The sequence below is a fragment of the Cephus cinctus genome, unplaced genomic scaffold, assembly GCF_000341935.2.
Source record: "Cephus cinctus unplaced genomic scaffold, Ccin1 Ccin1_scaffold0255, whole genome shotgun sequence".
NCBI lineage: Eukaryota > Metazoa > Arthropoda > Insecta > Hymenoptera > Cephidae > Cephus > Cephus cinctus.
Genome location: NW_014332968.1, coordinates 237,217 through 263,314, shown reverse-complemented (window position 1 = coordinate 263,314; position 26,098 = coordinate 237,217). Strand labels below are relative to the sequence as shown.

The 26,098-nt window shown below is 37.9% G+C and overlaps 1 protein-coding gene across 6 annotated transcripts in view; it reads left to right on the top strand.

Moving 5' to 3' along the window:
* The window catches only part of LOC107265923, a 199,863-nt gene that overhangs the window by 30,854 nt on the left and 142,911 nt on the right, over nucleotides 1-26,098 (top strand). For 3 of the 6 annotated variants that reach the window (XM_015735850.2, XM_025083184.1, XM_025083183.1), the window contains one exon: nucleotides 20,774-20,907. The exons of 2 other annotated variants lie outside the window; for them this stretch is intronic. In XM_015735850.2, coding sequence (XP_015591336.1) covers nucleotides 20,881-20,907 — 27 coding nt within the window. In that variant the 5' untranslated portion in view covers nucleotides 20,774-20,880. Of the gene's footprint in view, nucleotides 1-3,655; nucleotides 4,021-20,773; nucleotides 20,908-26,098 lie in introns of those variants that run through there. One more of the 6 variants, XM_015735853.2, reaches the window with a different exon arrangement.

Sequence of the window (26,098 nt, the reverse complement as noted above, 5' to 3'; positions counted from 1 at the left end):
GATGCTGAATCGGAAGTCTTTGTAAAAATTTCACGAAGACGAAACGCGTCATCAACTAACACCATCTCGTCCGTAGTGCGTAATACGTCTTTAAATGTAGAGTTCTCGGGAGTGCTAAGCGTTTGCACTTGTTCGAGGACCCCCTTTTCTTCAGAGCTATTAAAACTATAATCATTTGGTTAATGTCGCAATTAGACGTTTAGATGCCTAAGCGAAGTGCTCCACGGAAAAAACTGAACTTTTGTTCTCGTTGTATCTACCCTTGTTTCGTTCTCTCTTGCTCGGTTACTGGCCGATTCTTCTTTGGAATGTTGTAAAATCATTTTTTAGAAAGAATTTAATTTAGAAAAGTGGCAAATTAAGAAATTAATTGACCGTAGTGTATTTAATTCACACAACAGTTGGTGTTTCTAAAGAAATAAATTGAAAAATATAATTTAAAAATTAATTTGCTCCTGTAAATTAATTTGCTCTACAGTGGGTAAATTTCGATAATTAACTGGAAGATAAAATTTGAAAATTAACGTAGTCCGATATATTACATTTTGTTAGGTTATTTACATAGGTGTCAAAAAAATGTAAACAAAATTCGATTTAATTTTTAATGTTACTAACTAAACCACCATTAAATGAATTACTATTTTCGTTAAAAAAAATATTTGGATAATTGAAAAGAAATGTATTTTTCAATTTACCAAGTAAACAAAGTATTTGACGTCCGTAATCTAGACTCAATCCTTAATATAATTTTTCAAAAACTAATTTTGTAGTCAATTGCATTTCTCTTTCTATTCATAAATCGTCAACTTATACGGCGAAAAATGGAAAATATTAAGCTGTCCAACTATTTTCGTTATTCGATGTACCTATGAGGCATACTTCATGAATCTGACGACTTTTTTCAAGAAACTTCTCAGATACTTGCTATTACTGATTTTTAATTGCATATTGTATACATTTCAGATTTCTATAGACGGTTCACAAATTTAATATACATTTTTTACACATATCTCAAACTTTTAAAAAACATAAAAAAGATTCTTCGATTCTGATTTGAAATTATTAAAGACGGATCTGCCGTTAATATTTATTTAAGTTATATCAAAATTTCAAATAGATTCTGAATGGCTTCCATAGTTACAGATAGTATAATTGTATCGTAAGTTTTATAAGAGCATTGAGAAAATGTTCAATACTTTCTTCTAGTTATCAAAGATACCTCTGATAATTTACAATTAAATTATACGAAAAATGTAAAAATATGCATGGATTACTTTTATGGTTAATTTTCAGTCTGATCTATTATACATCAATTTCAATATACAGCCATTGAATTCAAGACTAAATTATTTAGTTTCCAATGCAAGGTACATGAAGTCTAATTTAATGTACCTAGTTTCAACGTTTCATATGACGTTGTATATTAAACATGTTGGAAATTTCCGAACATTCTTACCAGTGTAGCGTACCATATCAGGCCGAATATTTTAGTACTTTGCATAGTGTATTTCTTTTCCTTTCTAGACTTTTCAATTTTACTAAATTTAGTAGTTCTCGTATTGTAGTTCTGCACTGGCAGATTATGGAATGTCGAACTACCTGTCCTGCTTTCCTGTAGGGCCTGTTGCACCTCTTTCGAGGATTTGCTATCTGTTTGCGCTAGTGTATTGTTGTAGGATTGCTTCGCGATGCTTCCTTAGAGTGATGCTTATTTTGCGTAAGTGGAACAAGTTCGGTTAACTTGGCTGTTCACATCTCGCATACTACTTCGCTACCTCAGTCTGCACTTCTCCAGTAACTTTAAGGGACCTTGAGCTAGTTAGACTTCCGCGGCAACTGTTTGAAACCATCGTGGATTTTGTATTATCTTGAAACTATCTTTTGTGTAAGAAATTATTACGTATTTCTTACTTGACACTTCCGGATTTCTGGCATGCAACAATTATTTTTTCGTAGAGTACCTCTGTACCTCGTCCTCATTTATACCACGCGGGTTCAGGCAAGTCAGTCGAAGGTGATGCTTCCCTGTCCTAACTTGCCTGCTGATACCCTTTACCTCGGTAGGGAGGCGATCGTTGCATTGCAAATGTTCCAAGGCCGTCTACATATATAAGGAACTTGATACCCCTATACATTTTATTTTCGCAGGTGTAGCCGTTGATTTGGAATTTTTTGGAGGAAATTTAATGGTGTGCACATAGACACTTTGTTCGATGACGAATGCATGACGTTCACAAATGTTTCGTCTGGTTATGTCTATAAAAGAAAACACCTGTCAGTATCGAGTAGTGTCAATAAAATAATCCAACGTTAGGCATTAGTTCAACCGAATTCTGGCGTACGCGAATCGTCGAAGTAAGATCAACAACATCTACTCTGGCTTTTTTAAGTACATTACAAACTTAACAGCGTGCTGCGCTTCACTTTCGTTTGTGCGAATATAGCTAGGTACCTGTATTTGCTCCATGCAAGCCCCGGTTAATCGTAAAAGCCCTTTGCGTTGCTTATCTATACCTGCTTCCTTGCCCTTGTGATATATCTTTGAGGATCTCAGAAGTGAACGTCAACATAAAATAGAAGGAAGTAAGGGATCTATTTATTGATATTAAGTACTCATTATCGAGCTTGTTGCCAATGGTTGTGAGTAATATCGATAAATTGTTGGATCGGTAGTCCTATCGGTTAATGAATTGTAGAATAAGGTTCCTTTCTAATTTGGTGTGAATGGCGAATGGCGAATGACAAGTAAAGGGTGTGACGGATGGCAGTTGAGCATGTGCCGCGTGTATCGTGTATGTACAAGGTGCACGCTTGCACCGTGAACTGCCGTCATACAGACGGATAAATTTGTATGATTGCTTGTCTGCCTTTCCAACTTCACGCAGGTACATGCATTGCAGATGATAATAAACGCCTTCTATTTCGGCATAAATGAAGGACACAAAGTAATGCAAACCTTGACCATTCCTTATATCACGTGCGGGTTATTCAATCTTCTAATATTGAGTTGTAACCATCTTCTTCATTAGGTACGAAAAATTAACTTCTAAATGTAAGAATGCATTATTATTTGTGAATTCAAGGAGGTACATGCTGAAAAATCTGAAAACTTAGCACAGTATATTTGCGTCTAAAATTACAGGAAGGGACTTAAACATTTGGTCTTCACGAAAAAAGTTATCCCGATTCTGGCCAATGATGAATCTGGTTTCCCGAGTAATTCGTCTAGTACCACTAGTTCATTTGACGTGCATGTAAGTATCTTTAAGGTATTCCGTGCATACGATGATAGTCTTCAAAAATTAATAATCTTTTGACATAGTACAATTTCATCACGTAGAATCGGATTAAAAAAAGCTCAGGTTTCGTTAGGGACATTTTAATAATTGTCACTTTAAAAAATTAAACATTAATACATAAGCATATGGAAAAAGCTCACGTTCGTCGTCCGATTGCAGATTTCTCATGTTAATCATCATGCGATCTAAAATACAAACTATGTAGCGGACTCAGCGGATTTCAGAAACCCAAGTATTTTAGGACTGTGGGCCCCCCTGTCTGGTGGAGCCCCCCCCCCCAACAAGACTCTTCGGGGGAATAGTACAAGGAGTCTAGATAACTTAGTGGTCAGAGCATTCGCCAAGCGAGCGGAACAGTCGAGTTCGAGACTCTGTCCAATCCTCATATTTATCCACGGATCCTACAGTATCGTGCTTGGAAGCGCCAAAGTTTTTCGCAAGAATATATTATCAAAAGATGTGAGATAAGTTTGATCTCATATTAGAATCAGGTCAATTTGCGCAGTGGGATCGATGACAACACTGCACATCGTCAGTTGTGCGGTCGTCGGTGACTCATTTAAAAAAAAAAAATCTAAAATCGGAAAATTATATACAACTGGCAAACTTCACACATTTTTTACATTATAGAGTTTAATAAAAGATTTCTAAAATCGTTTCATGCCAGTACATCTTGCTCAAGAATATAAGGGACATCGCTCAGGCAGCCACAAAAAAAAAGGTACCGCCTGTCGCGCTCGGGATACTTTATTCTAACTAGTCTAGTGCTTTTACCAAACACCGTGTGCTTTGTTTCGAGTTAATGCTTTCGCAATTTCGAGACTGGGCAATGCTAATTTTCAAAAAAATATTAATAGATTTTCATAAGAACAGAATGTTCCTATTAATGCAAAGTTAACTGAATACCGCTATCGCATGAAATAATATATGAAGTATGCTTTACATGATTCAAGGTGAAAGTGAAAAGTATGAGATTCTGAAATGATTTTCGATGACAAAATATAACTTGCCACTTATTGAACAAAAAGTTGAAATACACTAGGATGTGTCTATGTCTGCTGACGTCCGGAGGAGAATGAGTTGAATTAATTAATTGCATACGTGGACAAATACGGGTGATATTGGTGGACGCTACGGCGAAGAAAACTATTGTTATCAAATGATTTTGAGGAATTTCTTGGAAAATAATCCCAGACAACACAAAAGTCCTAGAGTCATCTTTGAGATAACTAAAAGAGGTCTTAGACGTCGAAGTTGTCCTTGAGACAACTTAATGATGTCTTTAGGATGTCTGTGTTGTGTGGGATATGTAGAAATTTTATTTACAACAGCGAATGCATAAGATGCGACCACTTGATTCTAGCAATCGTACCTTATGGCAAATCTGTTTGCCCCAATAGTTTTTCCTTGATCTTCCTTTGTTGGTACATTTTTAAATAGACCAAATAGTCGGTATTAAGTATTTTTAAGATTCTTGAATATTTATGATTATCTCAACTAACACTTTGATGTAGCTTTTCGACTTATTAAAGCTAGTGGAGCAGAGAAGCCAGCGCTGAGAGACTAATCGCACGGTTTACATTGCGGTACCGGATACACAGCTTATTGGTTATCTAAACATTTGTGAGCAGCCAGCAGCCAATTTATTTGTCTTGAATCGTTGCATATTATTCTCATACGGCTTATCTCAAGGCTCAAGCGTTAGGAATTTGTTTTTTGCGAAAAACGTAAAAATTTCACTGCTATACAGACAAATCCATGAAATCCGAGTGCACTACTCGTATGCTGAATAGTGCGAGGATTTGCTGCTTCTAGAATTACCCAAAGCCTAGAAAATGACTACCTTCTTTTTAAAGCCCTTTGTAGTGGAAAATCGCAATGTGGGACGCACAAATTCTGACTTTATCGTTCTTCATTATTTACGCCAACCTAAACAAGCCGTCAAAACTTTAAATTTCCTGACGCTAGCCGTTCTAGACATTTTGAATTTTTATATTCGCACGCATTCTGACTTCACGATAAAATGTCGTTTCGTAGTATCGTAACCGAGAATACTTTTACAGCCAAGAAAATACAACAGAGAGAAATGTATAATTCTCTTATATAATTTTAGTGTCCCCACAAAATATACATACATATATGGCCGTAATGCCCTACCGATACGGGTTGATTTGTGTCCATTTGTTCCTGCTCGTTGATATTATCATTGCGTTGTTCGTATGGTACACAGACAAAGATACAAAGATAGAAAGATGGAGAGAATCTTTTCTGGTAAGTCTTGCGGAGCATCACATATTCTAATGGCTAACGAGTTACACTATACTAAATAGTTTTAAACTATCAGTCTTTCAATGTCTTGCTCGTTAGGTCTTGGAAGGTCTTGGGAGGTCTTGGGAGGTCTTGAGAGGTCTCGAGGCGCCGTAGATGTCGAGGTCTCTCAATCACTTTGAGGATCGATCGCCTGTTACCACCCCATTAACGACATCTGTTACGAGACATTATCGCGTCTTGGCCAGCACTCGATGTCGCGGTCTGTGACCTCCTCTTCTACAGCGTTGCATGCTTGCCCCCTCCGCCTGCCAGCCGCCCAACCTCTGGCAGCTTAACATCTCTGATTAACTTACTAATGAAATTACCCTGCCGTTCTTCTTCTACTCAACTACTCTTTTATCTCGTTACTCTCTCATCCTCGAGCATACGCGACATCTTAGCTGCCAAGAAGTACAGGAAATGAATAAAACAGAAAGCGCTTTTTCTATTAGTCGAGAGTGAGAAGTCAGACCCCAGAAAATTGGCCAATGAATCCGCGAGATCCCAAAGCACGTATTACGGGTTCGGAACCAGAAGATACGGGTTAAAGTTGAAGTTCTTGCAGTCGCAGAAGAAAGCACATATTCCGATCTAATTTCCTGAAGACGCATGTGCGTTATTAAATGAATTAGTGAAGAAATTTTGTCACTCTGACGTATAACAATTAAGGGTTGGTTTTGCAAAACATATTTTCGTAAGAAAATACATTAAAAAGTGTTTTTAATTTGTTGGGCCATGCTGAAGTTTGATATGGTCATTAAATGATCTTTATTCTACACCAAAAATTGTAATTTGTATTTAAAAAAAAACACAATTTTATTACTTTATATGAAATTGTGCATCAAGTGATTTTTGAGTTTGTAAGCAATATAATGTTTAATAAGTGACACGTGATTTGCATACAATAACGTAAATATTTGCTAGAACAGAAACATAAAATTTCCTAGCAGAAATTGTATATGGACCCTATCCGGGTACAAGCTAGTTTTCCTTACTTCTGTCTAGGCGCTCCTTAGGAAAACTTCCTAGCACCCTACCAGAATCGTAACGCATGCCCTGCTTAGCCACTGGCTATGTCAAGCCATCTAGGTCATAGACACTTTTGTCATGTCAGTTTCTGACTACTTATGTGGCCATGTACGATTGATACAGAAAATTATTTAAACTCTTTTGATATTCATTAAACAAAAACATGAAATATTTAATTGACATAATGGTCTAAATGTACGTTTAAAATAATATTTAAAAAAAAGGTGGATTAAGTTTGATTTAGAAGCCGTACTGTCGTGAGCAGGGTTTGAACCTTTGATTTTCGGGATGCTTTAAATAGGAGATATAATACTCTAACCACTGGGCCATCGACCCAATTCATAAATATTTCTTCAGTTACAACTGATAATTATCACTATTTTTATATCTGAGTGTCGTAAGTTCTGCAGAATTTCTCTGAAAATATAATTTTTATATTGTTTATAAGCCTCAATCAATGTGTGACAGACTAAGCGTTACGAACACAATTTTATGGAATACTTAAAAAATATCTGGTAATATTTAGAAAAATATCTTGATTTATCAATAAATAAACCAACTGTTATATTAAAATGTTTTCTATTACTTATATCGAAAAAATGTAAGTCTAATTGTTTACGTCCACCATCAGACCGTACGTTTCACAAGCACGAACTCAAACGTTATTCCTAAGTATTGCCAAAACATTTACCAATATGACACACATAAACCTTGAATGTGATCGAATTCTTTTACGGTCTTTAAAGGAAATTTCTACTAGGGCAATAGCATTGTTTTTTCTTGCAGCCTAGAAAATGTTGTAATCTTTGATTCTAGTTGAGTATATAACATTAATTCTGTATAACTTCCATCAAATTGCGAATAAAAACATTGCAATTACCTTCACGCAGTATACAGTCACAGTCCATATGTTGATAATGAATATAATGATAGTTAATCACTTGGCGTAATGTACGCTAAGATGAAATATATGTATGATAGTATTTCTGGAAGATAGGACCTCTGTGCCAGCACGTACCATTGAGGCCTCGATGCACGTTTGCACGAGAACGTTGAAAAGCCGCTCGACCAATGGTCGCTTAGCTTCGCGTAATTATAATGTTTCTATTGGTTGGCGTTCGTACGTGCATTGAGCGAATGTGTTCGAACAATAGAATAACTGATAAAGTGAATAGTAATGTTCAAAATGACTGTTAATATTAGCGTTATTCACGTTACCTATACTTAAAAACAATGCAAGCTGTCATTGGATCATATTTTAAGCCAACTTATGAGAACTTGCACTTTTTAAAAAGTGTAGCAAGTGTTAGCAAGACGAACAAAGCTATTGAATGGTGGAATGGAATCGTATGGGATTCGAATGAATGTATGTATAAATTCAGAAGGGTACTTTTCATAGATGAAAGTAAAGTAAAACCTAAAGTCTCTTCTATTCTCCTGCATTCTTAGCGATAGCTAAAATTATCATTTTTCTATCAATCAATTGAAGGCATGAAAATGTTTCTCTAGTTGATGATGGTTTATCATACAATATCCGAATTGTCAAGATAGTATGACTGTATAGATACGTAAATATTGAGCGCCTGACTCTCCGTTTTCGCGCATAATTATAACGTCTTTGGGATCTCGAGCAGGATGATTTTTCGTTAGAGTGATTCCTTTATACTGTAACTCAAGAATAGGAATGTGGCTATCAAAAGTACTGTTATGTTTAATAATTTGATTTAATCCGAATTAAACTTTAGGACTTTTTATTTCGGCTAATTGAATTCTTACTTAATGACTATAGTTATCGGAATCTCGGTGCTTATCTGTGTTCATCGCGTATTTAAATCGGTCTTCAAGACATGTCTGTTTTTTAAATCTTTCATAATTTATGATAGTACGCCTTAGGGAAAGAAAATTTGCACATAATCATAAATCATTTAATTATGCCTAACTTTGTTATGTGTAAACAAAATGAATATCGTGTACAAATAGGAGATTGTTATATTCCGTTACAATTATTGTATACATATATCTTGCAGTACAAAATGAACATCAAATTAATTATTATAATGAGAATAACATAGCAAGATATTTATACGATTAAAACAGAAAATATAATCTGACAAATCAACCTAATTGTTAATATTATACATTTAATCAATCGAGGCAGGAAATTCTCCTGTTCATTTTGCATAGGATTATTAACAGTAGGTAGAATATTACCACTATAGACACACATACAATCACACTCATAAATCCATTTTTTACATTCGCCGAAATACCTTGTAATATACACTTCGATTGATTTGGGTTGTCATTGTTCGCGGAGTTTGAACAAGTAGTCACGTGGCACAGGTTGCTAATGATGATAGTATGTATGAACTTGTAGATCCTTCTTTCCCTTTAGCGTGCTCCTCTTAATCGTTCTTTTAATACAATTAGTTATATACTCGTATATTTATAACATAGCCCTTACTATATATATATAATACGTACGATTCTCTATAAATTTCTTTGCTATCTACCTGTAGGCTATGGTAGCCTATGTCTCGTGCTTCTGTCCGTCCGATATGTATGTCTCCAGCGACAATTGGCAAAAGGAGCCACGATTCGCCGTTTATCGGACAGGACAGGGCATTAATTCAACGGCGAGAGGTACCTTTCCTATAGCGCTATCATTTAGCAAATACGTTCGGCGCGAGATATAAAGTGATCATTACGAGATTAACTGAGGATACTGGGCGATCATCAAAGTTTAGGTCGTTCGCCTAACATCATAACAATAGTATTTCAATTTCGATGAATTCTATGTATATCATTCATTAAAAAACAATTTCTCGCAAAACGAAAGTAAACAAATTCACTCGTCTTTCCTTCACATTCGCCTTCCTTTCGTTCTATAACGAATTTTTCGGATACGTTTTGCACACCCGTGTAGAACACAACAAGGGTTTCGATGATACAGGTAGATCTGGATTCCATCATCTTCTTAATATGGATAGCAGTCTATCCAAATGTGAGTAATGGATGTTATATTCGAATGCCCATTTCCGAATCTGATCAATCTCCCTATAAATCAGCACGATCTTGTTCATGTTCTTGAATCATCGAAGCGTGCTCGGCGGTCGATACAGAGCGGGGAGAAGTACATGGTACAAGCGGGAAGGAGCTGATTTCTCCTGGAGAAGTAAATCGAAATTTCAGAAGAAATTTTTTTCTCTACGAAGCTTCATTTTTAAGGAAATCGACTTTAAGAATAAATCGAGTACGCGTACACTTGACTAATAATCAACTTTAGGAAAATCTCTTGAGACATGGTTTTGTTTCGTATTTGTATGGAATGTCACGTCATGTAAGCGTTTGAAAAATTGAAGGTTCAAGCCATGCCTTTCATTTAGCCAATACAACTTTGTATACAACAATTGTGTTGATATTTTCAACAATTCGTAAATTAATAAAATAAATTGTTTTCGAGACTGGAATATCGGTTAAATTATTTCGAATTATCTTATGTGATGATATATTGTTTTGTAAAGATACGGAAGGAGATAGTGGTCTGTAGCGAGCTCCGTACGTCGCTCTATAGTCGAGTGTATGCGTACCCTACTAACGTTGTAGTATCGGGAACGGATCCTGAGATAAAGGACGTTAGGAAACACGTAACGGAAATATTTAGGTTAAGTCAATCTGTTTTGTTAAGGATAGAATTCTATGACTTGTTGAGAGGAGTACGAGCAGTGTTGGACTGAATAACGAATGAGACAGACGTGTCTAGGGCGGAAGATCTGGACTCTATGTACGCAATACTTAATTAATAAATTCGTTTGGTAATTCACTATACCTCAGCGACAGTCATCGATGATTGACAAATGAAAAGCTAAGTGATTGCAGTAAAGACTAATTTGAAAAGGAAAAAATTATGGCGGATTACGAACAAACAGTAGCAGGCACACACGAGCAGGTAGCTCGGATGAACATTTCTGACCTTAAAGCCGAGTTCAAAAGACAATGCCTCAGATTGGCAGGAAAGAAACGAGACCTATTAGCTCCATTAATGGTCGCGCTGACTCTGGAACAGCGGGAACATGGTGCACATGCTGACGAAGAATATGACGAAAATGATGAAGACGACGAAGCTGTCGAAGAGGAAGAAGAAGACAACAACGAAAACGACGAATCTATCGAGGATGAAGCCCGTGCGACGGCAGTTATCCGACGAGGACGAGAATGCGTTCCACGCGCGATGTTAACGATTGGAAACGTTGAAGAGTCCCTGGATGAGTTCAGTGGAGATGACCTTATGAGTGTAATGCGTTGACTGGACGATGTTAAGGAGATGGCTGAGATATGCGAATGGTTCGCCGTTTTTTTTTTCAAATGATCATAACTTTTTAAAAAATTAACCAAATGAGACGTTCGTTAGTATGTAAAAATAGGTTCACTGCGCTTGTGATACACTGTTGCAAAGTTTGACGGTATGGGATCGCGAGGGCTCGAAATCCTGGGTGAATTGCGACTGATGTTATGATTAACGATGAAAGCTACTCGATAAGATTTTATGTTGTTTCGGGCGTGATATTGAAACAGAGCTGATTTCCTTAATTTAATAGATTTAGGTGTGAGAGCCAGTCAGGTCAAAGTAGAAAGAATCGAGAGAACACTTTCCGAAGACTCATGTATTCCGAAGATCTTTCAAATTAAAGTTATAAAAGAAATGACTAAACTAGATCTATCTTATATACCCGATGCTCATTAGCGCGAAGAAATCGAGAAAATAATATCGAATAAGAAACCTGAGAAAAACTCTGAAGTGGACGTGACAATGAAAGTCATCCTTAAAGACGAAGTTCCAGTTTGCTCGCAATCGCGAAGATTATTCCCATATGAAAGAAAGGAAATAGAGGATCTTACGGATGTATGGCTAGAGATTTTGTGTAGATTTCAGAGCTTTAAATAAAAAGATCATTAGGGACCGCTTTTCTCTTCCTCTAATCGACGATCAGTTAGATATTCTTCAAGACATCGCGATTTACAGTCTGATAGATCTTAAAAATGAATTCTTTCATGTAACAATTGACGAAGAGAGTCAAAAGTACACATAATTCGTGACTCCCAATGGTGAGTACGAGTTTCTGAAAGTGTTCTTCGGTTTATGTAATCCACCGGCGGTGTTTGAAAGATATATCAATGCAGCATTTAAAAATCTTATCGCGGAAAAGGTCGTGATAACATACATTGATAAATGATTACTCCAGCAGTCAACTACGAAGAAACAATTACACGATTGAAGCGAGTCCTAGAAGTAGCAAGTCAGACTGATAATCGACTGGAAGAAATGTAGATTCCTGAAGAGCAGAATTGAGTACTTGGGACATATTGCCGAGAAGGGAACCGTTCGATTATTTCAACATAAAACGGAAGCTGTAGATAAATTTCGGAAACCCGAGAGTGTCAAGGACGTGCAAAGCTTTTGAGGATCGACCGGGTGTTTCAGAAAGTTCATATCGCTATACTCGATAAGAGCTTGACCTCTCACGAATCTATTAAAAGCAGGCGTGAAGATCCAATTTGAACCACAACAAAATGAAGCACTTGAGAAATTAAAGTTCGCACTAACTGGCAAGCTAATATTGAGGTTGCACGGCCAGGTGCGAAAACAGAGTTGCACACTGATGCACCATGATTCGGATATGGAATGATTTTAATGCAAAAAGATTTTAGCGATAACAAATTCTATCTCGCGTACTATGCCAGTGGTGAAATGAGAACAGCTGAGGAATAATACACGAGCTACGAGCTCGAGGTCCTTGCTATTGTTAGAGCGCTGAAAAAATTCAGGGTATAACTGTTTAATATGGACTGTCAAGCGTTTGCGATGACTATGAATATAAGAGAGACCTTTGTATTGCGAGTGGCCAGATGAGCCCTTCTTCTTAAAGAGTTCCAGTATAAAATAGTAGAACGAACCGGGAAAAATATGTTGCATGTAGATGTGTTAAGTCGGAATCCCTGGCCATGCGTAAATTCTTGTGGATGAAAGTGTAAATGGGATGATTTCTATACTTAAAAGAGCGCAACGCGAAGATGAACAGTTGGAAAGTATGTTTGAAGCGATACGAGATGGCAAAGCCGGTGGTTATAAATTGTGAAATGACTTGTTCTACAAGAATATAAACGATGAGCTCCTATTTGTTGTTCCGAGAATGATGCAATTGCTGTTAAACAGGCCCATGAGCGCGGTCACTTTGGAATCAGTAAGACTGTGGCATTGACCCGGAGCGATTATTGGTTTAAGGGTATGCGAGAGAAGGTTGAGAATGTTCTATGAAATTGCGTTGACTGAATCTCAGCCGAGAGTGAACAAGAAAAACAGGAAGGTTGGTTAAATGCAATAAATAAAGGAAGTGCTCCTTTCTATACTTACCAAAAAGATCACCTCGGGCTTATAACGTCCACGAAAACTTATACTGTCATGTCGTCATGTGTTTGCGGGAGTGAATGCGTTCAATAAGTTCGTGTGGTTGTACACGACTAGGTGTACGTGCGCCACGGAAATGATAGACATATATGTACAGGAAATAGACCAGGGTGTGTGGCAATCCCCGAAAAGTCATCTCTGATCGAGATACAGCCTTTACCTCGAATATGTTCATCGATTATTGTGAGAAAGAAAACATTGAATATGTGCTAATTACGACTGGAGTACCGAGAGCTAACGGGCAGGTAGAAAGAGTCGACAGGACGGTAATTTCTCGTTTGACAAAGTCGTCTGCACCAGAATACGAGGAATGGTACAAGCATCTGGATGTTGTCCAGAAATAGTTAAGTGCGGTACCGTTTCGGAGCACTGGTTAGTCTCCCTTTAACTTACGAAATGATCGAAGAGGAATGGGTAAAGATGTTCGAAGAAGAGTGAAACGCAATCAGACGCGATGCAAAGGAGAAGATCGCTAAGGTACAAGCAGAGAATCAAAGGACAAGGAAGCTACAAGATACGTCGAAGATGACCTGATGGCAATTAAATGAACACAGTTGGGATACGTTTTTTACACGTTTAAATTTTGGGAGGCCATTACACACACACACACACATGCATCCGGACATTTTCTCCAAACGTGTTTTCTCGACGTTTTGGCACATTCTGAACATGGTGACATGAAACTCTCGACAGGAAAATTTTCCACCTTCACATAGCTTCCTCTATAAGGAAGCAAAATGTCCCAAAAAATTGCATTTATTAATATCGGGTAAAAAAATGAAAAGCGTAAAAAACCAACATAATTATTTCATACATATGTATGGTGAGATGAGACAAATAGTGTATCTGTTCAGAAATTTTTAGTTTCATACATTTTTGAGTAGCCTGATTCAATTTAGTAAATTTTTTTTATTCAAGCCTACGGAAAGATAATTGTATTTTGAATATCCCGAATTATCAGTATATTCTTAGAAATTGTTAGTTTCATACATTTTTGAGTAGCCTGATTCAATTTAGTAAATTTTTTTTATTCAAGCCTACGGAAAGATAATTGTATTTTGAATATCCCGAATTATCAGTATATTCTGATGTGAAAAATAATTCAGAATTAAAATTATACCACGACATAATTTTCTGATAATTAGATGTATTAAAAATGTTATCTTTACATAGCCTTGAATGGTAAAAATTAAATGAAAAAAAAATCCCTAACCAGCTACATTATTTTTTTCATCTCACTATAGAAAATAATTGGTTCATTTTTATATGCTCATCATTAGATATTTTTATGCCCGAGATTTATAAGTGCATGTTTGTTTTTGGTAATTTTTCGTAATGCCTTCTTTATCCGTCTGAATATTATTTATGCTATTAAAACATGAAACAGCGTAACATAGGTGTTTGTCACAGGTAGGCTTTCGGGAAGAAGAAACACTTGCTGATTCATGTACCAATTTATTGCATGTGTACGATGTAATATAATACAATATTTGTAGACTAATATAATCATATATTTAATGAATCTTAAGTTAACTAGGTGAACTAATAAACATTGTTGATAATTAAGAAAAAAAAAAGGGATCAGACGTGAGTTCCGAACTCGAGTCTCTCGTAAGTTAATCCAGCACCAAGCACGTGTGCTACCGAGCCATTGTGTTATACAACTTGGGAAATTTATATTTCTGTAGTTACCCACTTTCAAGGGTTTGTTTAAAGTTTTATTTGCTCACTCTATTATTTACAAAGCTTCATATGGATATTAAGGGATTTAACATCGGCAGAATTTACTACCTCATTACTACGGTTTATGTAATATGCAGTAAGAAAGGGATACAAGTCTCCCTATTCGAGTGTTCACCTGGTTCAAAATCGTGGATCTCGAGGAACACACGAATTCATTCGACCAATCAAAAACATGGAACTAGTTCGAGAGTCTCGTTCAGGTGGCGCGTCGACGCGCCAAAACACAGCTCCAGATTCTCACGCGTAGTATTACTATATACACTCGACCAATCAAAAACATGAAACTGCTTCGAGGGCCCTCCGCTAAGGCGGCGCGCCGAAACCAGAGTAAAATTGATACCACCAAAAACAGGCCTATTGGCAATCTCCTTACTCATCTCTGCTAGAAGTGCTACTACTAGCGCTCACTGTGGTGAAAGATTGAAGTTCCATGCAAGGCAAGAAGCGCATTGATAGCTCCCCATATGCGTACCCAAAAATCTCGAAATTCGTTGTACGGTAGAAATTCCCAGGCCAAAGTGTAAAGTTAATACGCATGAAGCTTTGCCTGCGCGCGCCTTCTTTCGATTTTCGTCGGCGGTTCTGTGCATCAGTGTGATAAGTGTTGGATAGGGAATGGCAAAGTTATTGTCATGGCGCCATGACACGGCTCTAGGCTGCCACTGTCGATATTCACTTCTGTTTTATATATTTTTAAGCAATGTTTCAAAAATCAGGCTACGCAGGAAAAGTCTTTTTGTCGGAAGGCTTCAAATTGCTATAATCAATTTAGTAACATTGCTTTCTGTAATGACATGTTTGGATGAAAATTTCCTTCGCTTCCGGCTCTCGTTCGTGTGATATATTCACATATAGAAAAGTAAGTTCAACTCTCCCTTCATACATTTTGGCATTAGAAATGTCGGTTCGGTTTGTCAAAAAATACACAACTAACTCAACATACGTGGAAGGCAATAATTGCAATATGATTAGATTTAGCAACAGTAAAGGTATATGCCTTGGCACAGTTAGCTAACGCTCCGTGTGAAATTGATGGTTAATGGACAAAGTTGACACCATTACAATGTCCCGTAACTGCTTCGGCAACTATGGACATTTGTTTCAGTTAGGCTCGCCGTGTTGCATACCCTTTGTTAACCTTTCGTACCCTTTGTTGTGTGTCGCTGTTCTTTGCCACCCTCCACCTCCTCCTACTGTTCAGTCTGTCCATTCCCTTCATTTCCTTAGAACTACTGCTTACCACATTGAATTGTAAATAGAAGTGCGTTATCAACCTTATCACATATATTGCACACGTGACTAAGACTAGAGATAGCGAGTAGAATTTCAGGCAGCTTACGAGTAGTATTTCATGAAGCCTCTATGCTTCGGTGAACCTTTCTCGAACATCGTTCTATTAATAAACTATGAGAATGGCTACAGTAGTAGGAAGTACAACTTTAGCTCTGTGGATTGCGACTTACTCTCACCTCTGATGATTACATGTTATTCGTTCTACGTTGTTTCGGATGCCTATAGCTATCATTTTAAACATTCATATCGACATATTCTTTACGTCATTTTCATAAAAATTATGAAACCGTTAATTAGATATTAGTCAGACTTGCTTGTATAATAGAGCCGGAAAATGGAGAGAAAGAATGGGATAAAGGAGCCGGAAGATCAATCGATCCACTAGAGTCACCGTTCACCGTTGGTTGTTCGCTGCTCGCAGTTAGGAGTATCGATCTCTGTCGAGATTTAGCGTGTGCACGCCAGCCGTGCCTCCGTCGAACATCTGTCATGTTATTTACGAGCAAGGCATTACTCTTTGCCCGATTTACTATATTGTACGTTACGTGAATGGACTTTTAAAATACCCTAGCGATTTCACTCGTAACCTAGGTCGTGTTCGTCCACTCTTACTACCTCTGACCAATGGTTCACCCTATCTCCCTACCTGCTTGCCTATCTTTTCGCGAGTGTCTGACTATTTGCTCGACTATTTACTTGTCGTTCGCACCCGTTAAGCGTTCCTCACTGTCAACGGCGATTCTTTTAATACCCGGACACCTCGCCTGCGTATCGTTCAATATCGATTCAACCTGTGAGGATAGAAAGTCGCTATTAATTGTTTGCAGATAGGAATATATAAATTCTGAAGCGGAATAAATTGGGAATTTAAAAGTTTAGGACGCTGGTGAAAAATTATAATTTGCTCTAAAACGTAAAAGCAGAAAAGGTTCTAGATGCAATAGGAAATATCCTTGAATATATCACAAGTAAACACACATTGCGTAATTCGTTTTCGTGAGAAGACGCAACTTTTTGACTATGAAGACGTTATTGCTGATCAACTCGTTGAACTTTCTGCCGAGAAGGCTCGGGGATATTCATAGAGGGTCACGCGAGAAAATATAATGTTAGACGAATGTAACGTGATGGCGAAATATTTATTGTAAGGACGTTCGACTTTATCCTGCTGTCTACATTGATAGAGGGTGATATAATGTCGTGCACCAAATAGCAGATAATTATTTAGGCTAGACCAAGCAGTGTAACTACTATCACGATTGAACGTTAATCAAGCTTCTGTTTCAGACGAACGGTTAGTTCCACTGGAATACAGTGAAAATTATCAATTTATTCGGTCTGGGATTTAACTTTTGTCTATATCTTTACTCCAATTATTCAGCATATAAATAGCTTAGGTGAGATTTTACCGCATACCGGCATGCGAAACATACATTAATCTTTCTAGGGGATACAAACTTCGCTGATGCTCCTCAGAATGCCAGAGTAGTGAGCTTTCATCCCAAATTTAAAGTTATACCCTAACGTTCCCCTGAGCGAGAGCACAATTTCTTAATGAAATAAAAACATTGGTCCTGTCAAAGTGGGATGAATTTTTTCGACATTGCACGTTCTTAGAATGCAAGTGGAGTTACCAGCGAACCGTGGAGCAGTTTGCAAACGAGGGCGAGATAGCACGATCACAAAAACGAATTAACACTCTCTGCCAGCACTACTAACCTTAGCTTCTTCTCAAGGTTCGCAAGAGAGCCGGGAAGCTCGCGCACTATCTGTCGGATCCTATGCAAATCTCATGCGGCTTAATTACACGAGTACGCCTACTCGCTGAGATTTTGGATCACATATCTAACGCGAACCGAAATCCGATAAGTTTTACACCGATAAGAAGTATCCGAGAACCATGCCAACATAAGATTCATACTTCGCTTAATACTTATTTTGTTTATACAGGGTGCATCACGAATCGTGATCAGTAGAGATTACTTTGTTATTAGCAGCTTGATCGAAAATGTTTTTATCAGCTTTTGCATGGTTTCAAGAGAGCTTTAACGTGATAGTGGAAAATTACTGGTCAACTCTGTTTTTTAATGTTTTTTCAAGGTTAATTTGAATTTTTTTGCAACTGAACATACAAATTTTTTAAGCCTGTCTGGTAGAGGATTTCAAGACGAATTCGGCACATGTAAAGACATGACATTGTTTTCATCTGGTTCGAAAGAAAATTAAAAAAATTTGTATCACAAGGAGAATCACAGCTACGCCGTTATGAATTCGGCACATGTAAGGACATGACATTTTTTTCATCTGATTCGAAAGAAAATTAAAAAACTTTGTATCACAAGGAGAATCACAGCTACGCCGTTATTACGCAACCAATGTTGTTGACAAGTCAAAATTTACCAATCTTAATTGTAGCAATGTTTAAAATGGTGTCCACGAGCTACAATGCACTCTCGTAGACGGTGAACAAAAGATTGTTTTACATTCTTTATGGCCTCTACACTGATGGTTGAGCATGCATCCGCAATCCTTCGTCGCATATCTTCCGGTGTTGTTGGAGCATCTGTATAAACTTTGTCTTTTAATGTACCCCACAAAAAGTAATCTAATGGAGTAAGATCGGTAAGTAATTTTGACTTGTCAACAACATTGGATGCGTAATAACGGCGTAGCTGTGATTCTCCTTGTGATACAAAGTTTTTTAATTTTCTTTCGAATCAGATGAAAAAAATGTCATGTCCTTACATGTGCCGAATTCATCTTGAAATCCTCTAACAGACAGGCGTAAAAAAATTATATGTTCAGTTGCAAAAAATTCAAGGTAACCTTGAGAAAACATTAAAAAACAGAGTTGACCAGTAATTTTTCACTATCGCGTTAAAGCTCTCTTGAAACCATGCAAAAGCTGATAAAAACATTTTCGATTGGACTGCTAATAACAAAGTAATCTTTACTGATCACGATTCGTGATGCACCCTGTATACTGGCTCTACTAACGTGCAAATGGAACGAGAGAAAATCTGTTCTCTTTAGCTTATGGCTCTTTGCACGAAGATTATTTTGCAATGAGCCAATCGACCTGCATTAGGCTGCATCGGGTGTCATTAGCCCGTGCGAAAGACTCTGCAAATCTATCCACCTGCATCAAAAAGTATTTTAACGAGTGCAGCGAATCGAGTGAGCTGTAGCGGTCACTCATTGCTCAATGTTCATCGGACGCTAGGTGTCAGGTGTCGAATGTCGAGTACCAATCATAGCCGCGTTCACTTCGCTGATACTCATAAAACGGCCCTCTAATGCATTTCGGCAGTTTTTGGCAATGCCGTGCGAAAGTGAGTTGCACATTGGGTCGATTCGTAAAATTAATTAAGTGTTACGTGATACATTGCCTCGGTAAAGGAACTTCTGTGTCTCTAAGTACGAGATTTTCGGGCGTTAGCCCTGAAGAATGTTATCCGGGTTAAGTCATGTGCTCTGACATTTGAATACCGTTGGACAGTCGCAGATATTTCTTTTCACATTCGTTATTAGTACGGACGTAATCGATTGAACATTTATTGTTTAAGCCGCTGTGTTGTATTCGCTATTTCTAATTTCCTATGGGTCACTTCTTTATTGTTTTAAAACGTGAAAGAGTCCGTTTAATTTGTTAAAATGTTGTCCGTTCATAGTTAAGTCACTACGGTATCTCTGTAGGAGAAACTGCTATCGGATAAGAGGAGGCGCCAGGGTAGGCGGTTAAAGTCCACAGTAAAGCGCACGAGGGCAGTGCCTTTGGGTTCTGATTGGCTAAGATGCTGTCAAGACTCTCCTTGGTCAACCGTTAATAAGGACTTGATGGAGTCCTCGAGCACTTTAATGCGTTAATTATAGATTTATCGCCATGGCTCGTGCTGTAATGCGGCATAATTATAATTATTAGTTAAAAAATAGAGAATTCTTCGTGGCCTAAAAAAGGAGTCCTATTCAGCTACACCGAAACCACGACCTGTAGTAAATTGTTCCATTGCCAATGATGATTTGCCAAGGGAAGTGTATAGTAAATCAATGGAAATTAATGGAAAACCATTTATTACCTTTGGCAAAACAGCATTGGCAATGAGACATCTTGCTACGGGTGTCTCTTAAAGTATAATAAGTAATAATAAGTTAATTACAAGTGCAAAATTCTCTTAATTGATTTACTGTTATTAGGTTAATAGGACTTTCTCCAAGAATTGACTGAAAATTCAGAAGGATGCAATGAGGTATATACTTTTCAAAGAAACTGCCAACTCATTTTTACTTTCCTTGCCTCCATTTATAGATTCAAGTAAAATGAAATAGTGTTTCTATGAACTCTAGATCTTTCTTGACATAGTGTAATCGGTAAGTGACAACGTTGATTAATTTTAAGTTTTTTACTGTTTTGCACACAAGTAAGGTCTGCGTAGGGAATACCTATACTACCTGCACGCTAAGGTAGTCTCAAACTGCTCGGCATAAAAGCGACGCTCGATCCTCATAGGATCTCAGCTGTAAGCTTGTCGCAACGCTATCCAATCATAGGCGGTATGTCGCGTCTTAGCAACCCTAACTCGTCTCGAACTTTGAAATTATGTGGCGTTTATGCCCTCATTAACGCGAGTTACAGCGGATGGGGTTGGAGTCTAAGGTGGTCGGAGCAGTTAGATGAAACTAGAGGAGGGTGAAAGGAGGTGTTGGAAGATTTTGGACCAGGAGTAACAAGGAGGAGATAGGATGGTGACAGAGGGGCGGAAGCGTAAGGTGAGTGCAGGCATGCGATTGAACCCTTTAGCTTGCGAGCCCTGGAGCTGCATGAGTTCTCGTTCCGGTTCCTGGTTGCTTTTGAGCCGGCGCCACTATAATGCCCCATGATTAATCCCTCGGGATGCGCGCCGCCGCTGCCACAGTGAAACTTATCCACTAGCACTGGCACTATCACTCCGCTGACATTATCTATCGGTAGTGTCGTTTTTCTATTCCTTACATTCTCCTTGTCGGGTCGAATCATTATTACATAAGATGCGGCAAAATTTTAATACACGTTTTATCACTTGCCATGTTTATAAAACTCTGGTAGAAATTCCATTATAAAAATCGGGGGCCCGTCCAGGTCCTAGATAGTTCTATACTGGCCTAGTGGGGGCCTAGACGGGTCTTGGACTTGGTAAAGAAAATTTCTATGTACAATGTAGGTTTCTTGTCATTTTGCTCATTGATTTATGATTCGATTAAGTTGCTCGACAAATAATCTGTTTCTTTTAAATCTCTTTTTTTCACGGTGTTCCATCTGGTGCCAACAGTGTCAATGTGCGGTTGACACCAAGAAGGGATGCGATTCGCCTGAATGTCTTAAAGTCTGAAAATGTCGTGAGTCTGAAGAATTAAGAGATACACGGTAGCTGGGCACAGATCTCGGGTTCTTGAGCTCTAAGACATTGTAAGATCAGCAACGTTTCCTAGAGCAGAGCGATATTTATACGCGGAGATTAATTCGGGGCTGAGGCGAATTAACTTTCTATGGCGTTTTGCCAAATTCCCAATCCGGGCTCTTCTTCTCGAATGCAACCACCATTGGAAATAATAGAGACAAGACTTTCTCTTAGCTGCAACTTATTCTCTCTTTTTGTTGTTGGTTACATTTTGATCATAATTCGCCAGGGAGGGGCAGCGGGAAGGGGGCGAGGACTAAGCAGACCATGCACTTTCCTTAACCAAAGATTCAACGTACGAGAGTCGGAACGCTTCTTCCTTTGCGAAATCGTAGTGCGTCAACGCGTCTCTTGAAACTCTGCCAAGACCAAGAGATTCCAAGTTTTCCATTTCGCGAAGAGCCCTATCGCCCAAGTTCGAAGAAACTCCTGCCAGAACCATTGTGATACCTTACTAAAAATAAGGTAAATTCTTAACCATCATACCAAATTCCCTAGGAGAGAAAGAGAGGAAAAATAAAAGAACGAAAAAGGAGGCATTATTTAGCGATATGCAGTCTGACTTGTATTCGTTTGCATCGTAAACAGAGTACACCGATTGAATAATAAATCAGAGCAATGTGGTGTGTATGGACATGCACACTGATATACATGCATACGTACGATATTGTATCGATTGTCGGATTAGTTAACGTATCAAGATTCTACATATTCCCCTAGAACCCTCGAAGTCAAACATTTTCCTGGCTTACTCTATAATTCCTGCATGAATACGCGAATACCATTTTACCGAGAAGTAAATAAAGTATCGCCGCTGAATCGTGAATCCTTCTCTAACCACTCGTCATTCTGGTTCATGTACAATAATTCTCTTTCACTTGGTCTCCCAATCTTTTCTCTTCTCAATTTCGTACAGAATATCTTAAATGTCTTCTTCCCAAGAATATCTTCACCTGAAAGCATCATGGCTCTCACATATTAAATAGAGTTTTTAAAAGCATATTGACATGATAATGGTGCCTTAATAGTAACAAGTTTTGCATTCGGCATGTATCTTTATACATGTTGATGCTTATTGTTATTTTATTTAATTATTCTGAAAATATAACTCTTACATTGTATATAAAAGTTAATCAACGTATGGGAAATTGATTCTTACAAACATAATTTTGTGGAGTATTCGTAAACGTGTTTATTAAGACTATAAAAAAAATCTGGAATTTTCAATAATTATATCAAATGCTTAATTAAAGTTCAATTGTTGTCATATGCTATTGGACCGTCCGTTTTCCAAGCACAAGCTCAATCATTTTGTCTAGGCATAGGCATTTACCAGTTTAGCACACACGTTTGACGGGATAATTTTCTTTTACGATTCATATTGTCATAGTAAATGAGCACTCGAATAAATTTTGCTCTGGACACTGACGAGATCCTATAAAGAAACTGTCATTGTGATAAGAAACTGTTTGAACTAAACTTAGGTTTATATCTGATGGTACTGGCGCGCGCCTAGTTCGAGCCCTGATAAGCTTGGGTAGTAACGAAAGAGCGAATCGTGATGTACATGAATAGTTTGGCGTATTGGTGCACGCCATACTGATTGTGAGTACTAGCTACGTTTCTATTATTGGGGATGCTTAGTCTCAGCCCAGTACAGAGGTTTTTTCTTTATCGGGCAAACGACTAGGAAATTTCTACTAGAGCTGTTACAGCCCGGAGTTAGTCGAATCAGGAACAGATTTGAACGTGTTCCGATCTGAACATAAACCCGCCTACACTATCGTAACCATTAGATATATCAGTGCGAATATCATAAGAATCAGTAACCTGACGAACGACGTTCACGCCTTATCGAATTATGAATAATAAAACGGGACCGTCTTTTTTCATTATTTCCTTTACTGATTTCAGTCTTATTTGTTTTCATTATTATCATGCCAGATATACAGTAATAAGAGATGAACAGCTAGAATGAACAGTTCAGAGACTTAAATCTGAGCGAATAGCCCTCTTATTGAGTCCCCACATCGGCGTGATTCCAGATTGATCAGTTCAACTTCAAAATAATGGAAAGAATGCATGTTCTACGAAAGAATACGGTCTGTTTGCCTGATCAGGCAAGACGTATCGATGTTAGATCAGCTCCAGATCAGGTCCTGATCAGACTAATACCTGGTGAGCCTTATCAGGCATATCTTACTAATCCCCGATTCAGTCTTGATGAAACATCAGGCAACCTGATTAAATTTTTGCTCGGGTAATATTCTCAGACAAAACTCTTGTCTTAGGACAGTCTCTTTCTCTTTCGCATCATTCAGGTTGAACACGACATCGTTCAATATGATCCTTCCTCTTCCCTATCAATTTGAATAATGCCGCAGGCGTAGGTAGGTAGCAATTGCCTAACAAAGTAAGACTCATTGTGAATTGCAAATACTCGACAACTCCTCCGAAACGAACTAATGGCTTGGAATATGATAATTTTTGAACATCACGAACGTTTCTCCACTCAAACTTCTCTGAACGTCCTGCGTCTCCTCGTCATTTTTACCATTTCCACACAAAATATTCAGATTTTGGTACGACGCTACTTAGCAGCTGCGAGCGTGGGTGCCGGTATGCGTCTTTCGAAATCGCTTTACCGTCTACTTCATACGTTCAAATTGAGCTGGATCCTCATAAATAAATTGAGGGATTCCAATTCACAGCCAACGTCCATGGTAGAGCCTCTTCAATCACTCGGCTGGCGATAAACTAGTTAGCCGTGTTATACGGTGACACAATCGTTCTTGCCACATCTCGATGCTCTAGAGCACCTATGCGGTACTCACAAGGAACGTCACTTTAGTGTCCCCCTCCGATTTTGATGAAACTCAATTATGTTGTAGCGCATGAAAATCTAAGAGATACGTGTTTTTTTTTTATCGGCGGAAAAACGGTTTTAGGGGGTGAAATCAACCCCCAAAGTTGGGCATGTCGAGGGGTGGTAATACAGTTTCACCTAGAATGAATCGTCCGATTTCAATGAAACAAAAACTAAAATGTTTCTCATCGCGAGTAATGTAAAGTTCAACTAGACATTAAAAAAAATTGTCTCTTGAGGGGGTGAACCACCCCTCGATTATTACTTTTTTCACCGTATTTAAAAAACTTACGAATGGAATTTAATGAAATACGTACCATTTGAAAAAGGAAGGAAAATTAAAGTTTACATGTTTTTGCTTTTTTGCGGGATGTCACTTTTAAGGGGGTAAACCACCCCCTGCGTACCGATGCATGCATTCCCATATAGGACCCCTTCTTGTGCAATTTAAAAGTGTAAATTAATTTAAAATATTCTCGTTAGTGGCAATCGATAAAAAATAAGTGAATATTAAGGTATTACCCCTAATTAAGGGGGTAAACTACCCCCTCCGTACCTACCCCCTGCATACCGATGCACGGACTTCCATATAGGACCACTTCTCGCGCAATTTAAAAGTGTAAATTAATTTAAAATATTCTCGTTAGTGGCAATCGATAAAAAATAAGTGAATATTAAGGTATTACCCCTAATTAAGGGGGTAAACTACCCCCTCCGTACCTACCCCCTGCATACCGATGCACGGACTTCCATATAGGACCACTTCTCGCGCAATTTAAAAGTGTAAATTAATTTAAAATATTCTTGTTACTGACATTGGATAAACAATAAGTGAAAATTAATAAAATTCTCCTGCCTCGTCACGCGTTTGTTCTTCACGTCTCGTCTTATGGACGCGGGATACAAATAAAAATATCGCTTCACATTGGTAAATATTAACTATTAATAAAATATATTTTAAATATAAAATAATAGAAACTGGTACTATGGTGAACTAGCTACCGTACTTACCTCTAGGCGGAAGCGTGCAGAGTGTGAGGACTATTATATTAATTGATATTCAAACTCTAAATAAACTTACCCGCTTAATTACGGATGAAGCGTTAATTTTCACTTTCTGTTTATCCACTGTCAGTAACAAGAATATTTTTAATTAATTTACACTTTTAAATTGCGCGAGATGCGGTCCTATATGGGAATGCATGCATCGGTACGCAGGGGGTGGTTTACCCCCTTAAACGTGACATCCCGCAAAAACGCAAAAACATGTAAACTTTAATTTTCCTTCCTCTTTCAAATGGTACGTATTTCATTGAATTCCATTCGTAAGTTTTTTAAATAGGGTGAAAAAAGTAATAATCAAGGGGTGGTTCACCCCCTCAAGAGACAATTTTTTTTAATGTCTAGTTGAACGTTACATTACTCGCGATGAGAAACATATTAGTTTTTGTTTCATTGAAATCGGACGATTCCTTCTAGGTGAAACTGCATTAGCACCCATCGACATGCCCACCTTTGGGGGTTGATTTCACCCCCTAAAACCGTTTTTCCGCCGATCAAACAAAAACACGTGTCTCTTAGATTTTCATGCGCTACAACATAATTGAGTTTCATCAAAATCGGAGGAGGACGCTAAAGTGACGTTCTTTGTCAGAGC